Source organism: Rhinolophus sinicus, chromosome 17 (genome assembly GCF_057876585.1).
Source record: "Rhinolophus sinicus isolate RSI-liver-muscle chromosome 17, RSI-T2T, whole genome shotgun sequence".
Lineage (NCBI taxonomy): Eukaryota > Metazoa > Chordata > Mammalia > Chiroptera > Rhinolophidae > Rhinolophus > Rhinolophus sinicus.
Window position 1 is genome coordinate 206,098,111 of NC_142517.1, and position 27,861 is coordinate 206,125,971.

Below are 27,861 nucleotides of genomic sequence, written 5' to 3' on the forward strand. Positions count from 1 at the left end.
ACAAGGAGGGGTTGATCACTGATAATTCAGTTTTACCATCTTCCATAAAAATACAGACACAAATCCAAATTGTCCCCCACCTGATTCCAACAGCACACAAAAATAAAATCCAATATTGTATGGTAGAACTTCATTTTAGGTAGTATGTTCTGGTTACCTTTCTGGTGGTGTTTTTAATTTAAAAATCCATTTTCTTTTCCATGGCTCCTTTTAATTAGGAATTTGATTCTATGTTGTCTGCTGTTATAGAAATAGGAGTGTCATAGGTGGATTAATATGGAAAATGGCAAAACGTTGGTAAAACTTTTTTGGAGTGGTAAAATTATGAGGAAGACAATCAGATCTCTGAACCTTTGGGTTAGATTGCTTGTGACTTGTTTTGTTGTTTAATTATTGAAGTGTAAAGATCTTGTATTCGTGTGAATGCATATCAAACCCGGTAGCCTAAAAATTGCATAACAATTTAGCCATCAGTCTATATTTTGTTTTTTTATTGGAGAGAAGGCTGGTATTGGAGCCATCCTTAATTAAAGAAGGAATTGAGCTACCATGTGAGAGTTCTTCCTCTGTGTGTCTCACTCTAATGACTATTCAGCTGGACCCGAGTCCTCCTTGATCAGTCAGAGTATGGGGGTAGACAAGGTGAGACAAATATTTCTACCACCAGCATTTGTCGAATAGACTAGTCGGAGTAAATGCCAAAATGTTTGTTCTGCTTCTGTTTCTCAGGGCTTCCAAGGATTGTGAGAAGAGTTATTGAAGGACTGGGTGGCACATGATAGACTGATTGTAATGAAATTACGATTAACAGCCTGTTGCCATCAACTTTTGTTTTTTGGAGGGGAGGGTATAGGTGTGTGTGTGTTCCTCCCATGTGCTATTTCTGCCTCCCTGAGCTTCCTGGCCCCACTGTGCTTTTACTTGAGATAGAAGGGGTGCAGTGAAGGCAGAATTGTGGTTTATTAGCAACTGTGGTGCTAAACTGGCAGAGGAAGGGAGAATGGCATGCAGAGAATTACAAGAGGTCAGTCAGGTGTGAACTGGCCCAAAAGGAGGGAGGTAAAGCCTGCCCTGGCCATTTATGTTGGCAGTGTTCAGCACATACTATTTGCCTAATCCTTAATACATTGTGTCTGACTTGAGATTTTGATACTCAGAATACAGTATTTAAATTGTTGGTTTGTGTTTGCTTGTTTATATGTACGTATGCGTTTTCATTTGCATAGTTATGAAGATGAGAAAATCTAGCTAACCAACATTTAGTGGCAGTTTGGTTTTATATTATAATTATTCCTTGGGAGTGTTATCCAGCACATAAATTGTTGATGACCAGTGAAGTATGATAATGTTAAAACATCACAACACTTTGATGATTTCGATAAAATGTTTGTTGGAGAAACAAAATATGCATTTTGTAGCTTGATCTTAGTAAGTTGCTATTTTGTAACTTTGTCTGAAGAGTAGCTTGCTCTTTCACAGAGTGCTGTTACCATGTTACTCCTTTTTTCGCCCTCCACAGGGGATGATATATGCTCGGTATTTAGCCACAAGGTAGGAAGAGCATGAACAGATTTCTGCTTACATGTTTATAGTTAAGGTCCACTGCAGGATTTATAGAACTCAAGAGTCAATGGTTAAAAGCACAGGTGCAGCCAGAGGCCCTGGATTGTTGAACCCTTGAACCCTCATTCCTATGGGCTCTGTAACTAGGCAAGCTCCTTCACTTCTCTCTTGCTTAGATTCCTTGGGTAGGAGTGATATAGACCATATCTGTGGAGATTGTAGGGGCCTTAAATGAGCTGCTATGTCTTAAGTACTCAGAACAGAGCCTGGCACGTACCAGGTGCGGGACATCAGTTCTGTGATGGTGCTAATGCTAGACTGTTTCAGGTGGAAGGAGTGAATGGTTGTTTCTGCAGCCAGGACTACTGAGGCCCCCCCGGAACTAGAGCAGGGTGTGGCTTGGAGCCTACGGGTGGGGCTTTCTGAGAAGTGGTTACTTGCTTAGGGTTGTGCTGCTTATTAACCACAGGACTTAGGATCTAGAGCCTGTTCTCTTCATTCTTTATCCAGTTCACTTGAAAGAAGTGGTTTTATACTTTATGCACTAATGTCTTTTTTGAATTTTTTCACTAACATTTACAAAGATTGTATTCACATATTAAATGCTCTTTGGTACATACTCTTTTTTTTTTTTAAGGTGTTGAATGTACTAATGTCTGTAATTGTGATGTAGCTGGCAAGTGTTTGGGGGCTGGTGGTATGAAGTTAAACATTGAAATAGGCAAAAATCAAGGGAGATGGACAAAAAATAGATGGGGGAAGAAAATTATCATTTGAGCACCATTACATTTTGGGCAAACCACTGAGATAGGTAGTATTACCCCCCAGGATTACACATGGGAAACGAAAGTGAGGGCTCATCCACGGTCACAGACATTGCACAGTTGAGCTAGAGTTTGAACGCAGATCTGCCTCCCTTCAAAATGTGTGTCTCCTGGACTAGGGTGTGATTCTCACATAAAATCGTTTTATGTTCCTCCATATGGTGTTGATTTCTTACTGATCAATTTTTGATATAGTACTTTTAGAATGTAGGTTTGTAAATACAGTCTAATGAGGATTTTAATAGAGTTCCAGGTAGTAACCACATGTCATAATACAAAATAAGATGGTTTATTCTAAATGCTGTAATTGTAGAGGCATCGTTTGATTAGCGGTTTATACTTCTAGTTAGGCCAGTATGTACTGTGTATTTTCCATGTTAGTCTTGCAGAAAAGATGGGAGGCCTGGTGTTACCGTGAGAAATGGAGACGCCTGGGAATTGGAAGATCTGGCCTGGGTCCTGACTCCATGACTAATCATGTCACTCAGGGCGAGTCACTCCAGCTCTCTGGGCGTCAGTCATCTCATTATTGTCCGAGGGGACCAGACCGAAGACCCGTCAAGTATCTTGCTCTTATTTTCAGTGACCCTACGTGTAGGCTTTCCTACTTGCCTTTTTTCCCTGTACTATGTGCTGCTGCTTTTTGTCTGTGGTCTTGAAGTCAGTTCCTTTATGAGAGCTTTATGGCTTATAACCACTCTTGAACATTTTTTCTCCTGGTTGGGCAGGTACCTGGTGTTATGTATTACAGTAGTTCTCTGCTTCAGGTAATGTAACATCAAAATGTGTGTCTTCACATTTTTCACTTTTGTACTTATGAATAAATGGTTAACAGCTAAATGTTATGTGGTTGTCCAGTGCAAGCTTGGTTGTCAAGTTAATCGTTAACAAAATTCTCGAGCTGCACATCAAGTTTTATTGTCAACTTTTAAGTACTGTGTGCTGTGACGTTCTATGAGCTCTTTGTTTGGGGGAAAAAGAAAAACATTAGCCAAAGGCAGTGGAGTGGAAAAGAAAGGACGAAAAATGTAGAATCAAATTTGAGGATGTGAAGAGCATGCAGAAGACAGTCATCTTTGCCTATAATTGGTACTAAGCTTCTACCTACAGAAGGTCATGTGCTGCTGCTGGTCTTGGTCACAGGATTGTTTCCAGCCCAGGGTTCTAGCGCTGGTAAGGGATGATGGTGATATTCACCACCCCTCAGCATTCATAGCTCCTCAAACATCTATTATGAATTAATTTGTTCCACAAGCAGTTTTTATTGCCCGTGATGCTGGGTTCTGTTCTGTATACCGGTCTCAAAGGGTTCCTAGTCTAGGTAAATAACTGTTTCCCTCTTTGACGCCCTGTTACTTCTGGATTCTCCCCAAGGAGACAGAAGCCCCGTTCCCTCACATGATCTTTGCAGAGCTTTCAGCTGTTGACAGTGTGGTTTTATTCTCTGTTCGCCCTTTGTTTGTGTGTGAGTTATAAGGTTTTCCTCAATAGATTTCCTATGTGTGTAAGTTTTGTACAATAGATTGTAATTGAATTGCAGGTTTCTTTTTACCTTTTTTTCGTCTTTTCTCTCCCCTCTTCCCTCACCTCATGTTTTCAGACTATAATACATTGTTTCTGTACATATTTATTAAATGATACAACTATAATCTGATAAAACTGCTCAGCAGAGATGAAATACTTAAATTGCAGTTTTTGTGAATTTCATTTATATTTGCACTTAGGTGAATGAAGTTTATATGAAGTACTATGTGAAGTACTATAATAACTGACGCTTATTAGGACCCCTTTCTGATTAAGTTTCCCAAAGTGTGTTTTGCAGAACACTACTCTTATGAGCTACTAGTAGTTGTTGATGGGAGAGGTTTCAGAATTATATTTGTGTTTGGGAAAACACTGGGTTAAAAACAGTTAGATTTGAATTCTTGATGGTGGTTGTGTTACTGTTTTTCTTTGATAATGGCTGTGTTATTGCAGAGCTTGTCGGAGTTTTTAATAGTGTGCATTGTGACTATCCAGGAAGGAAATATAATGTGTAATATTTCCCAATTTGCCAATTTATTTGGTCATAAGAACACCCTGGCCCCCAGGAAATAACCCACAAACATCTTGAAGGTTCTATTGGAACATGATTTGGGAAACCCTCTTATTTACATACTTATTAGTATGGACCTCAAAGCATTTACTTTTTGATTGGGATGATTAGTTCTCTCAGGTTTAGAATTCAACTAAGGTTGGAATAATTTATTTTTACTTTTGTTAAGTAAAAGAATGAACACTTTAGGTGAGTGGCTTTTCAATTTTCTTTTAACTTCAACTCACAGTGAGAAATTACATTTTTGATCAGTGACCCAGCACATATGTTAACACACTGTCAAAACTGTAAAAGAAGTTTCATGAAACAATACGTAGGCCTTACTATAGTGAGAGAAAACTAAAGTCCAAAGTGGAGATAAGAGGAGGGACTCTAACCTTAGAATTCCGGGATTTAGTTTCTGTTGTGTTTTCTTGGGCAGGTGTTAAATGCCCGTTTTGTCTCAGCTTTCTCATCTGTAAAATAGCTGGAGTAGAACCTACACATAAAGCAGTTGTGAAGATTCAGGAAGAAATGCTTTGCACAGTGTGTGTCTGATCTGCTGTAAGTGCCACAGACATTTTAGCTTTTATGGTAATTGAAGCTCTAAAGCTCGTTCTGCTGCACCATACACACACTTTCAAACACATACTTGTAAGACTTTGAAGGTGTTGAAGCAGCCTTCCAGTGCACCTGGACTCGGATCTGTAGCTGGATGTCTCATGTACTGTGATACCAGCCCTCTGGAGTAGTAGTAGGTTTGGAAATAGCCAAAAGGACCCACTTAAAGTGGATTTGCCTCAGTCACAAATGGACTGTTAGTTGCTGAGCTTCATGCTGTATTATTGTATATATATTTTAAGCTATTTTTAACAACGTCTTAAATTTAGAATAATCTTTATAGCGTGTGATTAGATACAAATATGTACATACTTACACCGGTGATTAATTTAGTATTCTTACAGTTTTAATTCATAAAAGAGCAAGGTAAAAGTTGCTATTTCCTGTTTTATCCTCATTTCTGCAGATTTTTAATTCCCCCATCAATATTTTATATTTCTATTGGGGATTTAATTTTGTAGAAAAGGAACAGTTAGAGGAGATCAACAATGGTGGGGGCCAAATCCAGTTTGTAGACTATTTCCTATTGTCCTGAACATACTGGCTACCTCATGCATTTATGTCACCTGCTGAGGCATTTGAGTTTTCTAGCCCTGATTAAATGTTTCTGTTTTTTTCTTATAGTGTCCATTTGTCCGCAGTATGTTCTGAAGTTGCTGAAATGAGAGGTTTCAATCAGCATCACTGAGGCAATTCAGTATGAAAAGTAGCATTTTCTCTACTTGTGTAAGCTAAAGGAATGAAGTAAGAGGGGTAAATAATTGCTCAGAGCACATATATGTTACCTGCTGGGATGAAGTTGAAGACCTCTCTGTTTACCTCACCTAATCCTATAATAACCATATTTTTATCCCCATATTTTCAGGTGAGTTAATGGAGAAAAAGAAGCAAAGTAATTGATCTGAGGTCGTATACCTAGAAAGGGGCCTGAGATTTAAAACCCTGGTCCCAGAGCGTACACTTGTTACCCACCATTCTCTCTTGCCTCCACCAGAAGGTACTGGCGTATATAGAATCATCCTGGAACATAGGACATTTCTGTTACAGAAACAGAGGACGTCAAGTCTTCTGGTCAGGATGTGTGCTATCCCAGGACACAGAGAACTTTCCCATTTCTGAGTTACTGTCAGTGGTCTTTAAGGAGCTGTGAAGAGAAGGGGCTGTGCAGGAAGATTAGAGAAGTTAATGTACTATTTTTCCAAAAAAGGAAACGATGGAATCTACTTGATGTTGATTACTGGATAAATTCCAGAAGGGAGTGTGTCCTAGCAAAGTGTTGATTTCTGGAAGCTACCATCCATTCTGGAACTGTTCCCTTTTCCAGGAGGATTCTGTTAAGTGTCTTGGATAAGGACATCTGGAAGGATTCATAGTTTCATTCATATTTGAAATTAATCTGAAAACATGTCAATCATATAATTTAAGTTGGAATATTTTCTAGGACTTAAACATCATTTTGATGTTTGTACAAGAGAATTTTACTTATTTTCATTGTATTTGAATAGAGCTATGTAATAGGCTTTTCCTAAGCTGCATATGGCAAATTAGTTGCAGATACAGTGGCCCGCATCTGTATGCCTGGCCTTCTCAAGTAAGCAAGAAGGAACTAGAACAGGGGACATCTTCCTGTATGTGTACACAGCATAGTGTATAAATACTTCCTAGTTCTGCGAGTAGATTGTTAAAGATCATTCGTCCCTATTAAGATTGGTTATAACCCATTTGTTTACTGAAGATCTGGTCGTGCTCCTAAAGACTACATAGTGAGTGATGGAAAGCTAAGTTGATGGAAAGAGGGCTAGACAATAGAAGCTAATAAAAACTTGTGGGGGCGGGGGGAGGGTGGAGAATGTTAGCTTTTTTTTAATCTTATGAAAGTTCCCCACTTTTAAATGTAGTGAAAGGAAGACAGAGGGATGAGCGTGTTTAGCGTAGGATGTTATATACAAACGCCCATAGGAGTTTGGAAAGGGAGCACACCGGGAAGGAAGTGACTGGAGAAGACATGGTCTAAGTTTGTATGTCATGGGCAACTTTGAAAGATCTAATGATACAGTGGAGAACTGGTTGCTGTTCAGAATTGTCTTAAGTAGAGTACGTGAATAGATTGTCAATCATGGAATATGGTAAATATATATATTAAAGGCCATGGCTTCCCAACCAGAAAAGGGAGGGGTGCTCCAGACCTAGATTATAAAGAAATTAATTTTTAAAAATTTGGAGAAAAAAATGTATCAGTAAGCTATCTGATTTATTCTAGATCCTAGAAAAATACCAAAAGATACCAAATTCATGTTTTAAAACTACCATAAACTTTTAGAAACCTAATAAAATATAAGAAAAGCAGTCTGATAAGACACTACAAAGGAGGAAAACTATGTTCCAATTTCACTTACAGAAGTAGCCGTGAAAGTCTGAAACACCAGCAAGTTTAATTAAATAGGAAATTCTCTTAATTAAAGAGGACAGATAACAGGCAACAAGTGGCATTGACCGTGTGCCAAGCATTGTTCTAATACATTCTCTCAGTTAATCCTCACAAAAATCCTAAGAAAGAGGTGGTTGTTATTACAATCATTTTACAGGTGAAGAAATTTAGGCCAGGAGGTTAAACAACCCGCCCGATTGCTGGTCAGTCACAGAGCCTGGTTCTGACACCTACGGCATGGCACCATCACCCACCAAATCCTCATGCTGTGTCATCCCATATCTGCCAAGATGACAGGGTTAGTTCAGCACTTCTTCCTCATGAGGAATGCGGTGAAAGAATATCTGCCTTAAACAGCACACGGCCTACTAATGGGAAAACTGATGGAATTCCCCTTGACATCAGAAAGTGAAAGCATGCCCAGTAACGTTTCTGATATTTGATATTAGGCAAGAGTGCATCAAATAAAAGGTATAACTGTTAGGAAAAAATGGTGGAAAATGGCAGTATTTGCAGATGGCACAGTCTTAAACCTAGGAAAACGAAGGAAATCAATTGAAAAATTAAAAAGAAGAATTCAGTGAGATAGCTGTATACCACATAAAAGATATTTAAAAATCGGTAGCATTTTTCTTGCTAGCAATATTCAGTTATAAAAATATTGGGAGAAAGATACCATTATAGCAACAAAATGTGAAATGCCTGAGGTGGAGGGATCTATATGAAATGTTTGGGAACTCTGTGAAGCAAACTATAAACTTAATTGAATGAAGAAAGCCTTAAGAATGGAGAGTTACCATGTTTTTGAGTTATGAAGCAAAGCAAGAAAATTTCCCAAGTTAAATTATTGGCCAGAGAATACAGTCAGATTTTTAAAAAGTCAACTTTGGTTGCTCAGCAAAAGGTGTATATGCACTTACTATAACATGAGTGACATCACATATCAGTGGGGAAGGAGGAAGGAATTTTTTAAATTGTAATTTCATTGGTTTATAACAGTGTGTAAGTTTCAGTTGTGCATTATAATTTGACATCTGTATATGCTACATTGTGCTCACCATCAAAAGTCTAGTTTCCATCCGTCACCATATAGTTAGCCACCTTTACCCACCGATCTGTTGTCAGCCTCTATAAGTTTGCTTTTTGTTTATTTTTGTTGTTGTTTTTGTTCATTTGTTATAATTCCACATGAGTGAAATTATACAGTATTTGTTTTTTTTCTATATAACATTTCATTTAGCATAATACCCTCAAGGTCTATCCATGTTGTTGTAAATGGCAAGATTTCATCTTTTTTTATGGTTGGGTAGTAGTATTCTCTTATATAATATGCCATTCTTCTTTATCCATTCATCTGTTAATGGACACTTAGGTTGCTTCCATACTTTGGTTATTGTAAACAATTCAGCAGTAAACATAGGAGTGCATATATCTTTTTGAATTTGTGTTTTTGTGTTCTTTGGATGAATACCCAGCCGATGCTGTACTGCATTGATGCGATGTCATAAACCTAGGGAAGGCAGAGGTAGTGCTGATAAAACTAATGGTCAAAGGAGAGAGAGCCCAGTGCAGCCGTCTCTTAGCAGGGAGCTCAGAGTTCTATAGTTCTGGTTCATCCGTCAGTCTTGACTGCATGATTGGGTAACTGGAGCCACCCCACATCTCGCCTTCTTTGAAACTCATGTGAGCCCACACTCTCTCACTGTTGGTTTTCCTTTAGGATCCCACTGTGTGAAGAGCTTATGAAGACTGCAGCCATAGCAGCTAGCTCGTCCTTCTTTGGAACCAGAAGGGCTTTCAGTAGATTTCCTTGCCTTTTCCCTCTGCATGAGAACTACAATGATGTTCTAACTCTAAAATGTTCTGCTTTGTCTCAAGTCAGACAAGGAGAGATGCTAAATGTAACACCTTGTCTTCACCTGAGTTCGTTCTTCCTGTGCAGACCAGCTTTTGCCAACCTGAGAAAAAGATTGGCCACCTGCATTTCATAAGTGTTCTTTCATGGAGCTTCAGCCACGCAATAACGGGAGGTCTACCTGCCCCTCTAGGTTACTTTGCTGGGCCAGCAGAGGTATGGTTCTTGTAGGACTATAGCCCCTCCCATTGGAGCTATGTTAATGGTGTGTGTTGGGGGAGAGGGGGCAGTTGCCGGAAGGAGATGGTGCTGGGGGCAATAGAGAGTGACCCAATCACCTTCCCATCTGTGAGGATTTGGGGGATTCTCATCCGCCTATCTGATTTGTTTGGGTGTCCACAATATAAGTTCTGATGGAGTTTTTGGTTATTTGTCTACCCTGAGACCACATGTTTCTTCCTATTCTTATCTTGTCCTTTAGCTCTCCTTTTAGCCTTAAAAGCAGGCTCCATTCTAGTTCCTGGCCATAAGGGTCTCAAGGCTCAGGAGTGTGTAAAGGACTGGAGTACAGGATCCCACAGGAATTCCACCGCTGACTAAAACGCCACTACTCGGCAATCCCAGAAACACCGAAGGAGGGACTAGAATGTTTGCTACCCAAGGGTGGAACTTTGTGCTGCTTTTTACTCTGTTTTCAGTCTAACCTACCAGTGTTTGTTGATTGGGTGGCATTTTGGTTTATCTCATCATTCTCTGTTTGTTTACATTGTGGCCATTGCTTGTCACCCTCCCCCCACTGCCCTCACCCCGTCATATTTTTTTTTTTGTTTTCCCTAATTTCTAGAAGAAATTGGAGTGGCATATAGAATAGAGGTTTGGAAGTACAGCTCAGCTATTAGTTTAATTTATGAATGGTATTTTTACATTAGTAGATTAGCATACATTTTGTATAACTCGTTAAAAAATGTTTTTCTGTAAAGGTAGCCATTTAGGCCTTAATGTCTCTAATGCCTCACAAATAATAGGGGCTTGAAAAATATGTTGAAGCAACTTGGAAATATTTGAACTCATCCTTATTTACCAGCAAAGAGAACGACAGGGACTAAACAGGCGCTGCACGCTGGAGTGGGAGCTCTTTGAGAGATGGAGGAGCCGTGATGACCATCTCTCACATTACAAGAGGCTTGGGCCATTGTTAGTCACAGGTAGAAAGTATTTGACTTGGAGAAAAACGATAGAACTACCTTGTTTGGCTGTACACCATACATATTGACTGCCCTGATAACACTTTCCCTATTTGCCTTAATTTAGTAAGCTCTTCCCCACATATAATGTCCCCTTAGCAGTATTACCTATTTCCACCTGGGCAAGGAAATTGACACACTAGATCTCGCAGCATTTAACAAATTTATCCATGTAGTAAGGTAAAAAACCGTACTCGCACGCTAAAATTAGCTAGTTATTTTTTCATGTTCCTTGCCTTCCATTTTAGGGAAATGGGAATAATTAAGGGTATATTTCCTTTTCTTTCCCCTCTGTCCCATCCCCCTTACCCAAAACATTACATAAGGAGCAAAGGAAAAATAGGGAAAGACAAATAACATGATTCCTGGGGTGTCATTAGTATACAAATAAATGCATGTGTTTTACACTGGCTAGATGGGGACCACACATTTGGCTTTGAATTTGAGTAGCCAGAACAAAGTAGAAAACAAGATCCATTCCAAGACTGTGTTCGTGAGATAAAAAACAAACCAGCCACTTACGAGAAGCATAATTTTCCTAGAAATTGAGAACCTGTGAATGCAGACTCTAGGTTCATAGTACACTTGTCTCAGTAGTTCTCTACAGGTTCTGTAATAGTGAAGTACCCGAGTTCAAGTTTAAGGTGTCTTAGTACAAGACATACGGAATAATATAAGGCTGGAGTGCAGTTTAATCAAATAGTTACTTTTCTGATGCTCTGGAACTATGGAAGCCATTCTCTATTCATACCACTGAACTTTTTAATTAAAACTGGTACCAGAGAAGTCCGAGTAACCACTCTGCTTTAACAATTAGCTAAGCTGGTGGGCAGCACTAATACCTGCCTTTGAAAATTGAAGTGTTTAACCGGGACTTAATTTTGAATCTATTTTTATAAGTTGACTTGGAGTCCAGGTCAGTGTTTTCCTCAGAAAATAATTCTGTGGGGCCAGTCTGGTGGCTCAGGTGGTTGGAACGCTGTGCTCCTAACACTGAGGTCACCAGTTCGATTCCCACATGGGCCAGTGAGCTGCACCCTCTGCAACTAAGATTGTGAACAACAGCTCTCCCTGGAGCTGGGCTGCTGTGAGCGGCCAGAGGTTGGCGTGAGCTGCTGTGTGCTGCCATGGGCTACCATGTGCTGCCTTGAGCGGCCAGGTGCCATGTGAACGGCCCCACAGCCACGAGAGCTGCCGGGAGCTGCTGTGAGCGTCCAACCGACGACTGGTGACCCACTGCCTCAGCCAGGGGGCAGCACAAGGCTCATAACACCAGCATGGGCCAGGGAGCTGTGTCCTACACAACTAGACAGAAACAACGGCTTGAATGGAGTGGGGGGTGGGAGGGAGGCGGAAGAAGGGGGGAAAAAAAATTCTGTGTCCAACATGCAGAGATATTTAATGGACAGTGTATTATGTCATCAAGTAGTAGTTTTTAAAAAAATGTTATATTTCTGACCCAAAAAAAGCCCAAATATTAAAAAAACTGATAGGAGTGAGTGAGGTGTTTAGACTAGAGAGGAGATGGACCTTCACCTGCTCCAGACCTGAGAGCAAGGTTTAAAAGCTGCTGTTCGATTCATGGCCAATGTCATTTTAGTCTGGAAAAATTCAAAGCCTGGACCACCAATCTCCCACTTGAACAAGCTTAATCCATGCACCCCACTCGCCCCCAAAACACCTATAGCAAATCTAATTTTAATTAACATTAACTTCCTGTTGGAACTAAGAGTTTGACAGGTTGGTGGTATGGTTACCCCCACATTTGGGAGATCATTAAAAACCAAGAAGGCAGATTTTTGAGGCCTGCACAGAAATGACATCTCTATCTGTATGCTTTTTTGCAGATTACAGAACACTTCTACAAATAGTTTGTTTAGTTATCACACTCACTTGTGTTAGTAGCACTCTTCTGCTGACATAGTAAAGGAAAAATGAAATTCCATATTCAAAACTTCTATAGAAGGAAATACATTTTTAATGTAAGTAAATGTATGCATTATAGCTCTTCTGAATGTTTTGAGGCCTGTACCTAAAACTTAACTTTTTATGCTCTCTTGGATGTCAGATGTGTTTGTTGCACATTTTAGATATAGCTTTCAGATTAAAAAGCAAGTTTTCCCTTGTGACTATTGTGATGTCAACACTCACCTGGAAAGCACCACTCCATAAAGTGTGGAATGTTCTTTGAGCAATAAAAGAAGGCATGTGGTTATTCTGTAAACAGCACTTGGGTTTATAGTGAGTTTTTCACCTTCTGCCTTCCTTTTCACCCGATACTTGATTACCCACCAGAGCTTGGTGAAATTACAAAATAATTTTTGTTTCCTTGTGATGGTTCAGATTGTTGCATACAGTTCTCTAGCCACTTGTAATATATTTTCTGACTCTTATCCAAACTTATGCTGTTTACAGAATACAGTTCAAGAAGCATCTCCTCCGACCAAGACCTTCAGCACACAGTGCCCTGTCTGTCCTCTGAATTTGTTACCCAGCTCACTTAGTTGGGTTTTTTCATACAGGGTCTGATGGCGTGTGTTAGTCTCCTGTAGCTTTCAGTCTTCCTGTGTGTGTCCCGTGTCTCCCAGCTGTATTCTAAGTCCTGGTGGAACTACTAGTGAATGTGTACTACGAGATGAAGCATGACTACATCTTTTGGTCCACAAACTCACAAACTAAGTTTTGGCTGCAGAACTGGGAACTTTTTTCCTGCAAAAGCACAGGCAAGAGTTTTTGTACTTGATCATGCCAATCTCTTGACAAATGAGCTTCAGTTACTTCCTTTGAAATGAAATGTTTTTGAGCCTCATTATTTGATCTAGAATTTTTCCTCTCAATCCAGGATCAAGCCTCCATATGCCAGTGTGTTGCCATGGAGGGTGGAAAGAGGATATATTAACTAGTTAGGAGCATTCTCAGAGAAATCATCCCTTGGTGAAATGTTCCTCGTGATCCTCTAACGGGCCATGTAATTGTGTATTCTGTGACTCTAAATACTTCTGCTGGGAAAAGTCTATTTACACTAAATACCACCACAAGGTGGCCTTTGAGCAGTTTATAAAGAAAACAAACCTTCAAATCTCCAACTATGGTGCTTTAGCTCAGGCTGGGTTTGTGGCATGTTGGTGCTTTTGTGGGCATTTGGCCAGAACAGAAATAGCAATGCTTGGACCTTGAAGGAGAGTGATTTTCCAGGTTTACATCTGATCCTCTAGAAATAAGTTTTAAGGTTGTAAATTCTAAAAAGGAAATTGTTTTTCAGAATACTGCATTGTTCTTCCTCAGAATGACTAAAAGGAAAAAGTAAAACTCATTTCACCCCTCTCAGGTGTAGCTTTTTAGAACCATAGCATTTTCTTGCTTTTTCAATCTGTCTTTTGTGATACAGAAAATAACTTTCTAAAAGGCTTTTTTTTAATATCTAAACTTTGTTTCAGAGTTTTCATTTGTTTACATTTCAAGTTTGAACTATGAATTCTTTTTAAGGAGTTATCTTTTTAAAGAGCAGGATTGGCTGTTTGCTTTTCTTATTTACCAGAACGTGGGCGAGGCCATGTTTACCCACGATCATATGGACTGTGTTTGCACAACCTTGTGGCAAAGTGAGTGGTAAATATAACCAGAAGAAAAATGGATTATAATGACATCCTTGAAGATTGATTGTTTCACGTTTGAAAATGTGGACATTGATTAACCTTTCATTTTATTAAAATACAGTGCTAATTTGTAAAGAAAACGTTGATGTTCACATTTCCTGAAACTAATTCTGAAACTGGTAATGTAACAATTAATTCATTAGAATATCTGAATGAATCAGTGTAAATAAAACGAAAGATTGCAGATCCATATTGATAAAAGATCTTTAAAATTCTTATGGAAATTAGCTAATCAGTCATTTATTACAGATGTTTCTAAGTCATGGTTTGTAATATGTAACTATAATTTCAAGTTCTAAACCAAGTGATAAAATCTTTTTACCTTGTGATAACTTGATAAGTTCAGCACTGTGATTAAGGTAGCTTTCATTAATAAACGAGCTACTCAAATTGACTTTAAACCTGTCTTACAAACTGCAAGTTCCATCCTATCAGTTGGGTGTGAAATCAGCTTAGTGGACTGTAGTATTTTAAAAGGGGGTGAAGGGAGCAGGGGATTACCAGGATAGAATAACACAGAACAGAGAATATCAGTGCAATTTTACATAGTAAGGGTAAGTGCTGTTCGGTGATTGTGTGTGTGTGTGTGTGTGTGTGTGTGTGTGTGTATTTTTTTATGTATGTCAAGAGGTCTGTGAGCCATCACTGCTAGTGGTAATGCAGTTAGGTGTCTTGGTGGCCTTGTGGTTGTTTAAATGTCCGTACACACAATACAGATTGATGGCAGGCTTTAACCGGAAAGCTTCAGTATTTGTGCTTTTAGCAGGGAGTGAAAGAAGACCTATGTGACGTCCCTATCAGATCTGTAGTTGACAGGAAGCTGGTAGGGAAAGCTAATATTCATAATTATACAGTATCCTGCATACAAATCAAGAAGAAAAAGACTCCAAACTTAGTAGACTAATGGGCAGTACTGATGTACAAATAATTTTACTAAGGAAATACAAATGGATAATAGGCATGAAAATATGTTTGTTGTCATTAATGATCAGCAATTCAAATCAAAAGAATTGATGAGAGGGTTGGGAAGAGTTGGAGGTGAAGAAAGTAGCATCTTTGATCTAACAGATTGGCAAAAGGGGATTAATAGGGCCTAGTATCGGTTAGCTGATAAGGCAATGGCTGTCCCTGTGCACTGTTGATAGCTGTGCAATTGGCATAAGCCTTTGTTACAAGTGAAGAATCTTCACATTCTGACTCTCTTATCTCAGTCACTCAGAATCTTCTTGGCTTATTTTACTCTGGTATCTGGTATATAGAACAGTATAGAACTTTCTATGGTCTTTTTGCCAGAGAACCCTTTGTTTAGTCATGCTTTATGAAAAATTGCTTTCTAAGGTCAGCAGGACAGGGAGCATTTTTTCTGTTTTTATAAAGATGAAGAACCTGACACATGTTCAGTGGTTGTCCTGAGTCAGGTCATAGAGAGAAAGATGGGGTTTCTTTACCCTCAGTCATTTTTTATGACATCCAGGGACAACTGGTCTGGTACCTTAAGAGAAAGTAAAGCAGGGCAGGTCTGGCACCAAAGGGAAAGGACATCCAGTCGTGCACTAAAAACAAGACCCAAAGCCTATAACCTGAGTATTTTTGCTGAAATGTTACAAAACAGTCTGTCCTTTGGAAAAATGCTGCAACGACCCCCTGCTGACTCAAAAGATCCAGTAATTTCAGATATGAAGAAAGTGTGCGTTCACTTTTATAATACATTTAAAAGACATTGTTAAAGGTATATTTTGTGGAATTATTAAAAGTTTTGCCAAGCTACATTCATACAGAGAATTGAAACACAAGGACAGAGACCTTAATTTTTTAATCCAACTTTATTTATAATATTATTAAGCTGATTTAGAACTGGATGTTGATTTAGTCACAACTAGAAAAAAGCATTTAGAAGAGTGCTCCTATTCATGGCAGTTTATTTCAGTGCTGAGCAAACTACCTTTTTTTTAAACAAAAGACATTTGAAAACTGCCGGAGCCAATACTCAACTGGGGTGAAAAGCAAATATATAAAGAGCAAACTTTTTTCTGCAGAAGTCAGAAATCAGGTTAGTACATATATGTGTGCAGGTGTGTGTGTGTATTTTTAGAGGTTATTTAAACTTACAAGAACGAAGTCAGAGAGCTCTGATACGTAATACATTCCTAACTCCTAAGAGTTACTTAGCTATGTTCAGTTTGGTTAAAATACTTCCAACCATATCTTAAGTGAATTCTAGAACTGTTTTAAGTAGATGTTTATACATGCCCTGCCTTGTTCCAGAAAAGATTTAAGGCAGCTTGAAATATTCTACCGTACTTAATTAGCATAACTTTCATCTTCCAAACTCAGAATGACTGCATGCTATGCTGAAATTACCACTGTATAACTTGACACTTATAATACGTTTTTCTCAATAAGTGCTTAAGGTTTAACATGAGGTTTCTGTTTGTAAAATTAACACAGTTTTTTTAAACAAGAGCTGATGCTTTACAAAAATCGTGAAGTGGCATGTCCTAAATTAGCTACTAACGCAAAACCCTTTCTCTCCTATAAGCAGATATCTCTTGCTTTGTTGCTCAAATAAAGAATGAGTTTTACCATTAGAACATATTTCATAAACATTCATAATTTGACATTCCCATGTTTTACTGTGAGTAAAACTTTCGAGGATAAATAGCAAGCCTGTTTTAGAAGAACACAAAGTGAAATTGTTTCTAAACATTCCGTTTACTAAACCCATTTCATTAAATGCCTGTTCTTTAATTCATTCAGAACAAAAGCTATTAATTTGAAATTGAATTTTTTTCTAAAAATTTAAACTTGTAGGAATGCTATGAAAGATAAGTTCACATAGAGGTGTGATCAAAAGCTACGGTGAATGTTTAAAAAATGTATTATAGTAAAAGACACATTGCCATTAATCCCCCTCAAAATACTCCCCCTCGCTTTGAACACTCTCATCCCATCATTCTCACCACGTTCTGAAGCAGCTCTGGACGTCCTCTTTCGTGAGTGTCTTTAGTTGCGCTTTCTTGGCTGCCCTGATGTTCTGAATCGATTCAAAATATTTTCCTTTCATGGTTATTTTGACTTTGGGGAAGAGCCAGCAGTCTCACGGTGCCAGATCCGGTGAATAAGGTGGAAGAGGACACACTGTAATGTTTTTATTTGACAGAAATTGCCCTATCAGAAGTGATGTGTGACACGGAGCATTGTCATGATGGAGGATGATTTACAGCACACTTTAAAACACACCTTCTCTCAACTGTAGCTCACACCCGACTGACTGCACCGAACAAGTGGAAACTCGTCACACACTGTTACTAAGGTTCGGCGCACTACTTCCCATATAGAAGATCCCTGCCTTTCCGTTGGATGACACTCAGCAGCAGCATTCACTGTATTTTTTTTATCGCACCTCATAAGAATTATTTAATACTTCAGATTACAAAAATGGAGTTAACAGCCCACATGACGTATATAACAGGTACATTTAGTACCAGGATCATGGAGAATGTTATTACACTAACAGTAGTCTACTCTCACCCATACCTCTAAATTCTGAAAATGTTGAAAAAGATTTGAAATCTCTGAAAATCTCTCGTTTTTCAATGTTTTTTTGGGGGAAGTAAGCATTTGCCTAAAAGAACTTTATTTTAGTTAAGAACACATTTTCCCAAAGGGTGCATGGATGGAGAAGCTCATGGTCACTCAGATGTAGGCGTGTGTTTGGGAGACTTGGTTGGGACTGGAAAGTAGTTGACAGTATCATAGCCTAGCTCTCTGTACAATACATTTCTGAGATTTAATAGAAAAGGAATTGGGGTTGTCAAAAAAAAAAAGCGTATGAAGCAGAGGTACGGGCCAATTTTTGGTTTTTGCCTTTTAGCGGGCGAGGTTATTCAGGGGTTACTCTTTTTCATATTTATTTCACTCATAAGCTTAGAAATTGCCTTTAGCCTATTTGTTCAGAACTTTTAAATCAATGTTTTAAAAAAGTCACTCAGTGAACATTTATTTGTGGTTACTGTGTTTGATAATGAAACCATCTTTTATGTTGTACATTTTTGTAATACTTGAACAAATAAATAGAAAGAGTAGAATTTGGAGTCAAGAGACTGCCCTAAATCCTGACATACACTCAATATGGGAGTGAAATGGAAAGTCATAGGGGGAGGGACTGAGCAGAGAAGTGACAGTGCTTTTGTCAAGTGTAGTAAGTCCTATGTGAGAGAGCTTACGTCATTTTAAATTCTGCTGTATCTAGGCCGTAAGAGAATATCAGTATGACTCCTGCATAGTATACAGTGTTGAACAGTATTGGCTCCTGAAAGTAATTGCAAAACACACTCCAAAGTTTTGTGTGCTCTCGAACACTTAATTTTGGTTTTGACATAGTTGATGAGCTATGTATTGGGTAGCTTTGGTAATTCACCAAAGGTCCACCTGCTTCTGAAAGCTACTCATAGTTTATCGTACTGGAGCTAAGTCACTCCATCTTATTTGCAGCTATGAAGAGCATGTATCCTATCCATTCAAGAGATGAATCAAAACTTCGAGATGCAATTTTAAAAAGGATAAGATCATTCATCTTATATTGTTATTCAGTCCGTATAGATACCTTTTTTTAAAAACCCATTTTTTTTTGAGACTAGGCACAAACCAGATTTTAGAAGGAAAAAAACCCACGTAACTATCCTCCACTACTATTTATTCAGATTTTACCATATGAAGATGTACTTTAAACATGTGTAATTTCTCATGCTAAGCGAGGTAGCTGTTGTTTTTCCCATTATAAAGATGAGGAAAGGGGCTTATAAAAGTGTAAGTCAGCTTAGACATGGGTGAAGCCAGGATTTGATCCCAGGTAATCTTGAAAGCCCATGTAATTAACTACTGTGTTTCATATAATTGCCCTGCACTACTGCATGGATAGTCTGGTGCACCTAATGCAATATCTCGCATGTTGTAGATATTCAGTATTGATTTGAATTAAGTAACATTAACCCTAGAAGCAGGGGATTAGGTCTCAGAGCCAGCCATCTGAAAAAATGGGTTCAGGTGTGTACTACATTTCACACTTTCCATGACTGCGTAGGTACCTTAATAGCTCTTGTGTACAACGGTCTTTTGTCTGTTTGCAGTGTTAGCATTTGATCACTAAGCGGATGAGTCCAATCTAACACATGTTAGTGTAGGGTCCTGTGAACTCAGCTGTCTAGGAATGTGTTGTCGTTCAGCAGCTTTTCCTTCCTGTCTCTGAACACATCCACCCACATCCATACACAGCAGAGTCGTGTCTTCTGTAGAGCAGGCGCTCCTCATGCCTTCTGTTTGGGGCATGTAGTGAGTGCACAGTGGGTATTTGAATAAATGTCCTAATGAGTGGTGTAGGGACCATCTGACTGCGTTTCAGGATTTGTCAGCACCTCGGTGAATAGCGTTAGAGTTAGGTGTGTGTTGCACAAGCCAGAAGTAGTCAGATTGCCTGAAAAGGGCAGCACCTCACGTCCTAACTCTAGTGATGTTAGACTTAGATTTTCCCAGTGGGTGTCTGTCTGTCCCCCAGCACGTCCTTGAGCTGGAGCTCTGTGTGCACAAGTATTAACGTAACAGCAGTGATTTGAAATTGTGCTTTCTAAGATGGAAGTGACCGTTCCTAGTATCATCTGGTCTTCATCTGTTTTGGAGAAAGGAGAAGACTCCCAGTACAAGACCACAAATATAGAGCATAAGGAATAAAAAGGAAAATATATACGAAACTGTTAATACTAGCTGTCTGTAGGCTTTGCAGGTGATTTTCTCTGTCTATCTTGTGTGGTCTTTCAGCGTTTGAACTTTGCACAATAAACATAACCATTTTTTTAAAGCTAGAAGTTTAACTGTTGTAAACATAGATGCAGAAGTAGATAGAAAGACTTTCAATATTCTGATCCCCAGCCCGATTCCCCTCCCCCCATGGATATAGAAGTTAGCAGAAGGCCATGCTTATGTGAACAACAGCACAAAAAGTAGTGCTGCCTTTTTTTTTTTTTTTTTTTTTTTTTAATGATTTCAGCAGTCAGTGAATGTCCCAGGCATTGACAACCAAATTTTCCAGAACATCCCCTCGGGATGATATTGGCCCCATTGATAACCTCTGCCCTCTGGACAATAGCAGTAAAGGTCTACACTTGGTATCTGTAGGGACAGAGAGATTTCGAAAATGGAATTGACTACAATTATGAAATGATTATATAGGGAAGATTTAACATGTGGACAGAGTCTGGTATAATGACCAAATTTTGTGATTGGGTGAACAATGGAGCCTCTCGCTGTGAAGGGGAACTTAGAAGAAGAAGCAGGGCTTGGGGATGAGGTTTGAGTTGCCTGGAGGACATCTATAGGGAGTAGAGTTAGAAATGCCGGCAGATTGGGGTGGGAGATAGATTACGGGTTGAAACCCTGGGTAGATGAGATCACTCAGAGAATATAGGGTAAAAAGACAGCCAACCTTGGAGTAAAAATGAGTCATTGAATTAAATGGAGAGAGGAAGGGCATTTAGAGACGAGAACAATAAGAGGAGAGAATGTAGGAAAGCTGAGAAGTGTGCAGTGCTAAATATTCCTGCAAATTCCTTTCGTGCAGATTTAGCGTGCAATTCCATAAATGTTGATTTTAATATAAAAGTAGAATGCTAAATTGTAACAAATGTTCAATTATTTCCCATTCCTCTTGCCTCCCCTTCCCACCCCCCAAATTTTCAAGTTAAATTTCCCCTCTAAGGCTTCTTTATCTTGAGGATTCAATCATACACCATTCGTTACCATCGGAGCAAACTTACCTCCAGTTTGAGAAATGTAGGTCCGGGTTTCCAAGCCCTCTTTAGAATCCTAATCGTGGCTGGCATTCCCCCAGTTGCATTAATTTTGTCTTAAGGAGTCTTGCTGAGCTTTATTATGAACCATTTTTAAGAGACAGGAGGAAATTAGTTGTGTTGAAAGCTAAATGAATTTTTAAAATTATATGTACTTTTGTCCATTTTCTTCATGAACTCCAGTTATGTCCAAAACATAGTTTAGGCAGTTTTAAAACTATTAAGGAAAAAATGTGAACATACAGAAAAGTTGAGTAACAATGAAATCCCATATACCCACCATCTAGAATTAAAAATTAAGGTTTTTATTTGCAAAATGTGGTGTTCAGGCTTAAAGTATTAAAGCTTTGGGGCCCGTGGTAAGGAATTTGGATCTTATTTTAAGGGCAAGGAAAAGTTATTGAAGGGTCTTAATCAGTGGGTTCTTGTTGGCATTCCCTAAAATTCCATCAGATACTTCTAATGAAATACTGGTGATGAGAAAGAGGGAAAGGGGACAATGAGAAAGGCAGGCAGTTATGCAAAAAGGTCTTTTAGCCATCTTAACCCTTCCGTGTTGAACCAGCTTGTACATCTCCATACTCTTGGGATTGTCAGTTCAAAAACTCAGACACGCGCCTGTGTGTTTCACATCCTTTCAGGTCCCAGAACACTGAATGGTACTGGCCCTTTGGAAGGCACTTCTCCACTCCTGGGAAGAAGCAGTGTGGGCTGGGGAGCAACTCCTGGGGCTGCCTTTGCTGTCATTTGAGCACTGCTGGAAGGTCATTCAGTGTTCTGTGGAGGGATTAACTTCTGTTCTGAGGAGTAAGGATCGAAGTCAGGAGACTGAAGCAAGAGTTGAAGCGTGAAGTTCAACTCTTTTTAAAACTAAGTTTGTATTTGGTTCCTAATCTTTTTGTTCCTCTTTATATTCTCTAAAATCAGTTAGTGATTCATGAATCTGTTTAATCATCCATATTTTTTAAAAAATAAAATTGAATAAAATAGAAAGTATCAGTTTTAGCTCTGTGTGTGTGTAATTACATAAGTTTCTTACTTGTAGATCATGATATGATCCAAGTTTGAAACACTGCTGGTTCTTTTGGCTCAATCTAGCTTTCACGATTATTAAGACTGGCAGCCTTTTCTCTGTCATTCAGCCTTCCCTTCAAGTGTCTAATGAATAGTACTTTTTATGTATTAAAAAATATATAGATTGTTTTTTATATTACCCACTGATTTCTTTAAATTTAGTTTTTGTTTATCAAAATTATACATGTGTTTAATTGAAGGAGGCAAACAGTTAACAAAAAGGGCTTGTAAGAAAAAATACCAATCCCTGCCCTTTTCCTGCTCCCTAGAAGTACCACCTTTCACTCTTGTGGTAGATTGTTTTGGTATCTTTCTCCACATCTTTAATGAGGATATTTGTATGACACATCTATGATATCACCATATTACTCATAACACTTGCCTCAATAGCTGCTTATGTTTTCTTTGTTACACTCATATTAAATACTTATAGCTCTATGCATATTAATCTAACATGTTTATTAAGAACCTTATTTCTTAAAACATAACTCTTCTTACCCTTTTAGCAACGTTCTAGGCACATGTATTGTCTACCTGCTTGGTCATCACTTGGGAGCCATTCATTAATTTTAAACTTTTCTGTGTTTTCAATTAATTATTTAAAAAGTTGGATCACAGGCTGGCATACAATATGAGTATAAGATATTTAAGCTTAATACATAGCAAACTTAGGCATAAGAAGCAAATTCTAAGGCAGAAGTTTTAAGGGGTGTTATTTCCTTGTTTTTGACCCCCAAAATCTTGGACAGTTGTGTTGTGTAATAATTGGGGAATTTGAGGCTGTAAATGAAAGAAATAAAATGATTTGTTTAATTATCACACTCCTACTTTAAAATAACTATATAGTTCTTATTTACAAGTTTTATAATCAAGTTATATCATTGTTATTCTTTCACTTAATAATCATACATTAACTGTCTTTTTAGAACAACAAATCATGAAAGGATATCTAAAGGCTGGGGGGTGTAAGAGCGGGAGTGGAGGAGGGAGGTGGAGAGAAAACAGGAGCTCGTCACAAGCAGCTTCCCCACGGCGGTTGGATCCTGCTGAGGAGTGTCCACTTCTTGTTTTGGGTACTTGTTACTAAGTGTATTTCCTCAAAGTACAGTCTTACTAGTTTGTTCTGCCAAATCTCGGCTGCCTGGGGTACTAATTACAAGGAATGATGGTGTCATGCCTCCCCTTTCCTTCACGGAAGCATTTTGCATCTTGTTCTCTTTGGCAGCTGTATTCTTTCTGCTATGACCAGTATAAAGTGTGGGGTAGGACTTTTAAAATCTTCTTTGCCTTGGAAAGTCACTTCTTCCACCATCGAGCCAGAGCTGAAAATATCTCCGTTGCATAGCACCACAGCACTTCCTGCAAAATACCGTGAACCATTCCCATCCTCACCCAGATTAACTTGTGGCATCACTGCCATTATTTGCGTAGTACAAATAGGAAAGATAATATTTTCAGAATTTATTGTGTGAATCCATTATGTTTCTGGAGAAGCAACCTGCATTGCCTCTCATCTGCCTCAAAAAAGAAAAAAAAAAGTGAAAAAGGAGCAAATGATGGGAAAGAATGATCCAGGATTTGTGTCCCATGTAGCCAGGTAATCAGAAATAATGGGAGCAACTTAGCTATGATTGACCCAAACTTCTTGTCATGAAAAAGATACTCAGAAGTAAATTTACGCATCTTTGAATTTTGAGAACCTACGTTTGAGGACATTTCCCTTTGGTTAAGTAATATGTGGTTTTAATTTGATCAATAAAGGATTTACAAACTGAGCTAGACAAGTGATGCTGGTATAGAGTGCTCAGAACAAATCACATCCAAACACATCACGAATTAACATACCTGTTCGTGACTTCATTGGAGGCTTAACATGAGCATTCATTGCATGCTTTTCCCCAAAAACAGTTCATTTGTTAACAGATATATAAGTCACTGCATCTCAAACTTTAGAGAAAAACATTGAAATACTTTCTTCAATTGAAGTCTTAGGCAAAGTTCAAAAGAAGCATTATAATGCCTTGCAACAGATATTTTTCCATGGGGGAAAGAAACAGTGGGGTTGAAGTATCTAAAACCTGTTTCTCCCTACTTTGGTGGAGGTGGGGGTGGGCTCCCGGCACAAATATAGAAGTTTGGAACTCAGTTTGAAAACTTCTGATCTAAGTGATCTGTAAGCTTCTTCTCCAAAGTGTTATCTTTTGGTATCTTATATGAGGTTTAATGCTTATGAGTATAACTTATTTAGTGAAAGATATTGTAACTTCTGACATGTTCCCCAAGTTACTACCATCATTTGTCTTGTTAACTTTGTTTTTTAAAAAACCTGACTGGTTTTTAAAAAATGGTGACTTCTTGAAATAGTTGATGTTTTCTTTTCTATGATGTATATTGTGGTTTATTTGGTAGAAATGTTGTTTTCTGCCACCCACAAAAAAATTAAGAACTTCCAGAAGTTCATTATCTTCAGGGTTTTCCCAGTGAGTTCCTTTATGGGAGGTAGTCATATCCAGGTAGAAAGAGCACACATTGAAAGTGGTGCCTGAAGGATTTGAAGGTCTGAGGGGAGATGTTTCCAAGGCTCTGTCCAAGGTTCTGTCCAGCTCTGAGACCCTGTGGCTGACTGAAGAGGTGGTGGGTATGCCATGGAAGTGTGTGGCCACCGGGGTGTTTAGGAGGCTCAGCATGAACGCTGGCAAAGAAGCATGTGGAGAGACCTTGATAGTGGGCCTGTTGCTATTGCTGTTTGGTTAAGCCCTTTGCCTAACTTTTTGCCCCCGTTTGCTCAACTGTAAGATAGAGAATATCTGTAAATTGGAGGTATGTAGAGTGTGTTGATTAAGGACACTGCATCAAGACAGACTTGAGCCGGCTTTACCACTTAGTACTCAGCCTTGGCCTGGAGCCCTAGTTGTCCTGTGAATGAGGGACAGCTGCTGCCACCTACATGCTCAGCACCTGCCGGTTGCTCCTCAGTGCAGGGTTAAAAGGGTTTTGAAAAGTACAAAGTGTTCTACAATCCTGAGACCTCTCTGTATTACCATTTCTCCGGTATACTGGCAGGTTCCCAGTTCTACTGATTTTGAAAGTCACTGGTTTTCCTCCCAGATTAGAATTTAGACAGTATGTGTTCTCTTGACCCTACTTTTTTCTCACTTCTCCCTTGTTCTGTGTCCACAGGTAAAGTAGGCAGAGCGCAGCGAGGCATCTGTCGCTGCCGCCATGCCGTTCCCATTCGGGAAGTCACACAAATCTCCAGCAGACATTGTGAAGAACCTGAAGGAGAGCATGGCTGTTCTGGAGAAGCAGGACATTTCGGACAAAAAAGCAGAAAAGGTATGTATTTGGCATTATTTTACATTTTCCGATGTAAGATAAATTAGGTGTTTAAAAAATATCAACAAATCCCAATATGAGTTTATTTGAGGTTTTTTAAATATAATCCTAAGGTGGCATTTGCTAGTATTTAAATACCATGTTTTCTCCTGTACTGCCATCTAGCAAACATATTTCTAACTTTTTTCATTTGAGGTTTTCAAGTGTATTTACATTTTGTTTTCTTCATTGTTGAGATTGGTTTATCTGATTCCTGAAATCAGCGCTCCCACCAGCAGTCATCCTGGGGAGACGCCTGTCCTGGTTTTCTTTCTGTGTGTCCTGTATCCACAGCGCATCTTCCTCTACCCTGTTACCACAGCCCAAAACGTGACTTTTCTCCCAATCTTGTCTGTCCCTCTTTGAAACATCATCTTTCACTAAACAGCACGAACCCCCCTACTTCCTAAGGGGTTTCTGAATTGATTCTGACTTCCATTCCGACTTGACAAAGTGTGCCGTGACCTTTCTTGTGGACCTCATGACCTTTCTTATTTCTAAAATATCTCCCTTGCTTTAAGTCTTCAGTGCAGACTCCTTGAGTGGCACACAAGACCCTTTGTGACGTGATCTCTGCTTCTCTAGGTGAATTTCAACCCTCTCCCTTATTCTGTGTGCTCCAGCATCTCACCTTGCCTCCGTTCATTGAAAGCAACTAAAGCAGATGAGGAGCTGGACTGTTTTTCATGCCTTGGTCTTGTTCTCCCCCACTCCAGCTCCACCTCGGCCCCCATTCATTTTTCAGAACCACCCTATTCATTTCTTTCTCTCTCCCCCCCTTCTTCTCTCTCTCTCTCTCTCTCTCTCCCTCCCCTGAGTCCATGGTGATGCAGACGACAATGGCAGCTCGTACAGTTTGGTGTCACGATCTTGACTCAGGCTAAGGGATCAGCACCGTCAGTGCAAATGGCAACACAGTGGAAAAGGGCAGATGATATGTTAGTGTTGATATGAACACAATTTAAACCCCCACAGACCCCCTGAAAGGGTCTTCAGGGACCCCAAGGGGTCCATACTTTAACCTACTGTGATAGTTAATGAAAGGTATATGTTTATATGTGTTTGTGGCATCAGGTAGGGGAAGTGTCCTAATTTAGATGGGTTATATGGGGGAAATCTTACTGAGGAAGTGGCATTGGAGATGAGTTCTATAATGACAGAAAGCAAGTTTGTCTCTGATGGAATTCATCTACTTCATTAAATCAGTGGTTTTCAACGAGGGGCAATGTTTCCCTCCAAGGGGACATTTGGCAATGCTTGGAGAATTTGTTGGTTATTACGCTGGGGGAGGGCAGCTACTGGCATCTAGTTAGTACAGGCCATGGGATACTAGTACATGGGATAGCCCCCCACTCCCCTCCCCCCGGCCTTCCCCCCGGGAGAATTATCTGGCCCAAAATGTCAGGAACTCCTGCTGTAAGCTGAAGCAGGAATAGACCTCCTACTATTAGGATAAACAAAGGAAAGAAAAATAGTTGAATTTATAAAAAATAAATTTCACTTCAGTGGAAGGGGACAACTCTGAAGAACAATCCATACAAACTACTTATTCTGAACTAGGTTAGGAATTGGGAGGAAAACCCTGAAATGTCTGATGCACTTTCTTATCAAGATTGAAAAGTGCATAGACCTTCAAACCAATGGAACCAAGACCTGCAAACAATGGAAAGATGGAAGTCTAATCACTGAATTAACAATCATAAAGAACCATTTTCACATCATACTAAAGACTGAACAGTTAAAGGTAGTCCTACTAAAATCAGAGTGCTTGCTGCGACTTGTTATTTAGCATTGCTCTGGAAATTCTAGCCAATGCATAAAGAAATGGTTTAGAAGAAAAAACAGCTATTACAAATAAAGAGGGAAGATAACACCATTGACATACTCACATATCTTTACAAAACACTGGAGGATCAATGCAAAAATAAGCTTAAAGCAATTCACTAGGGCAGCTAAATAGAAAATTCATAACTTCCCTAAATACCGATCAAAACTATCTAGAAATTGTATTTTAAAAAAGTATTTCATTTGCAGTAGCAACAAAAAAAGTATAAGATGTCTGAGAATACTGTCATCAAGAAGTATACAAGAACCTATATGAAAAAAATTCTAAAACCTTATTCAGGGGCAGAAGAGAATACTTGGTCCATGTTAGCAAATGGAATTTAGTTAAGATGCCATTTCTTCTCAAATTAATTTTTAAGCTTAAAGCAATTCCATTCAAATCACAGTGGGATTTTTGTAACTTGACAAAAAAAATGGTTATAAAATAGCTTGAAGTTGTGGCAGGATCTAAGGAATATGA

General features: G+C 39.0%; 1 protein-coding gene across 2 annotated transcripts in view; it reads left to right on the forward strand.

Moving 5' to 3' along the window:
- The window catches only part of CAB39 (calcium binding protein 39), a 72,755-nt gene that overhangs the window by 2,927 nt on the left and 41,967 nt on the right, over positions 1-27,861 (forward strand). The window contains exons 1-2 of one of the 2 annotated variants that reach the window (XM_019739786.3): positions 2,901-3,154; positions 25,362-25,517. In XM_019739786.3, the coding sequence (XP_019595345.1) occupies positions 25,404-25,517 (114 nt within the window). In that variant the 5' untranslated portion in view covers positions 2,901-3,154; positions 25,362-25,403. Of the gene's footprint in view, positions 1-2,900; positions 3,155-25,361; positions 25,518-27,861 lie in introns of those variants that run through there. The other variant, XM_074314786.2, reaches the window with a different exon arrangement.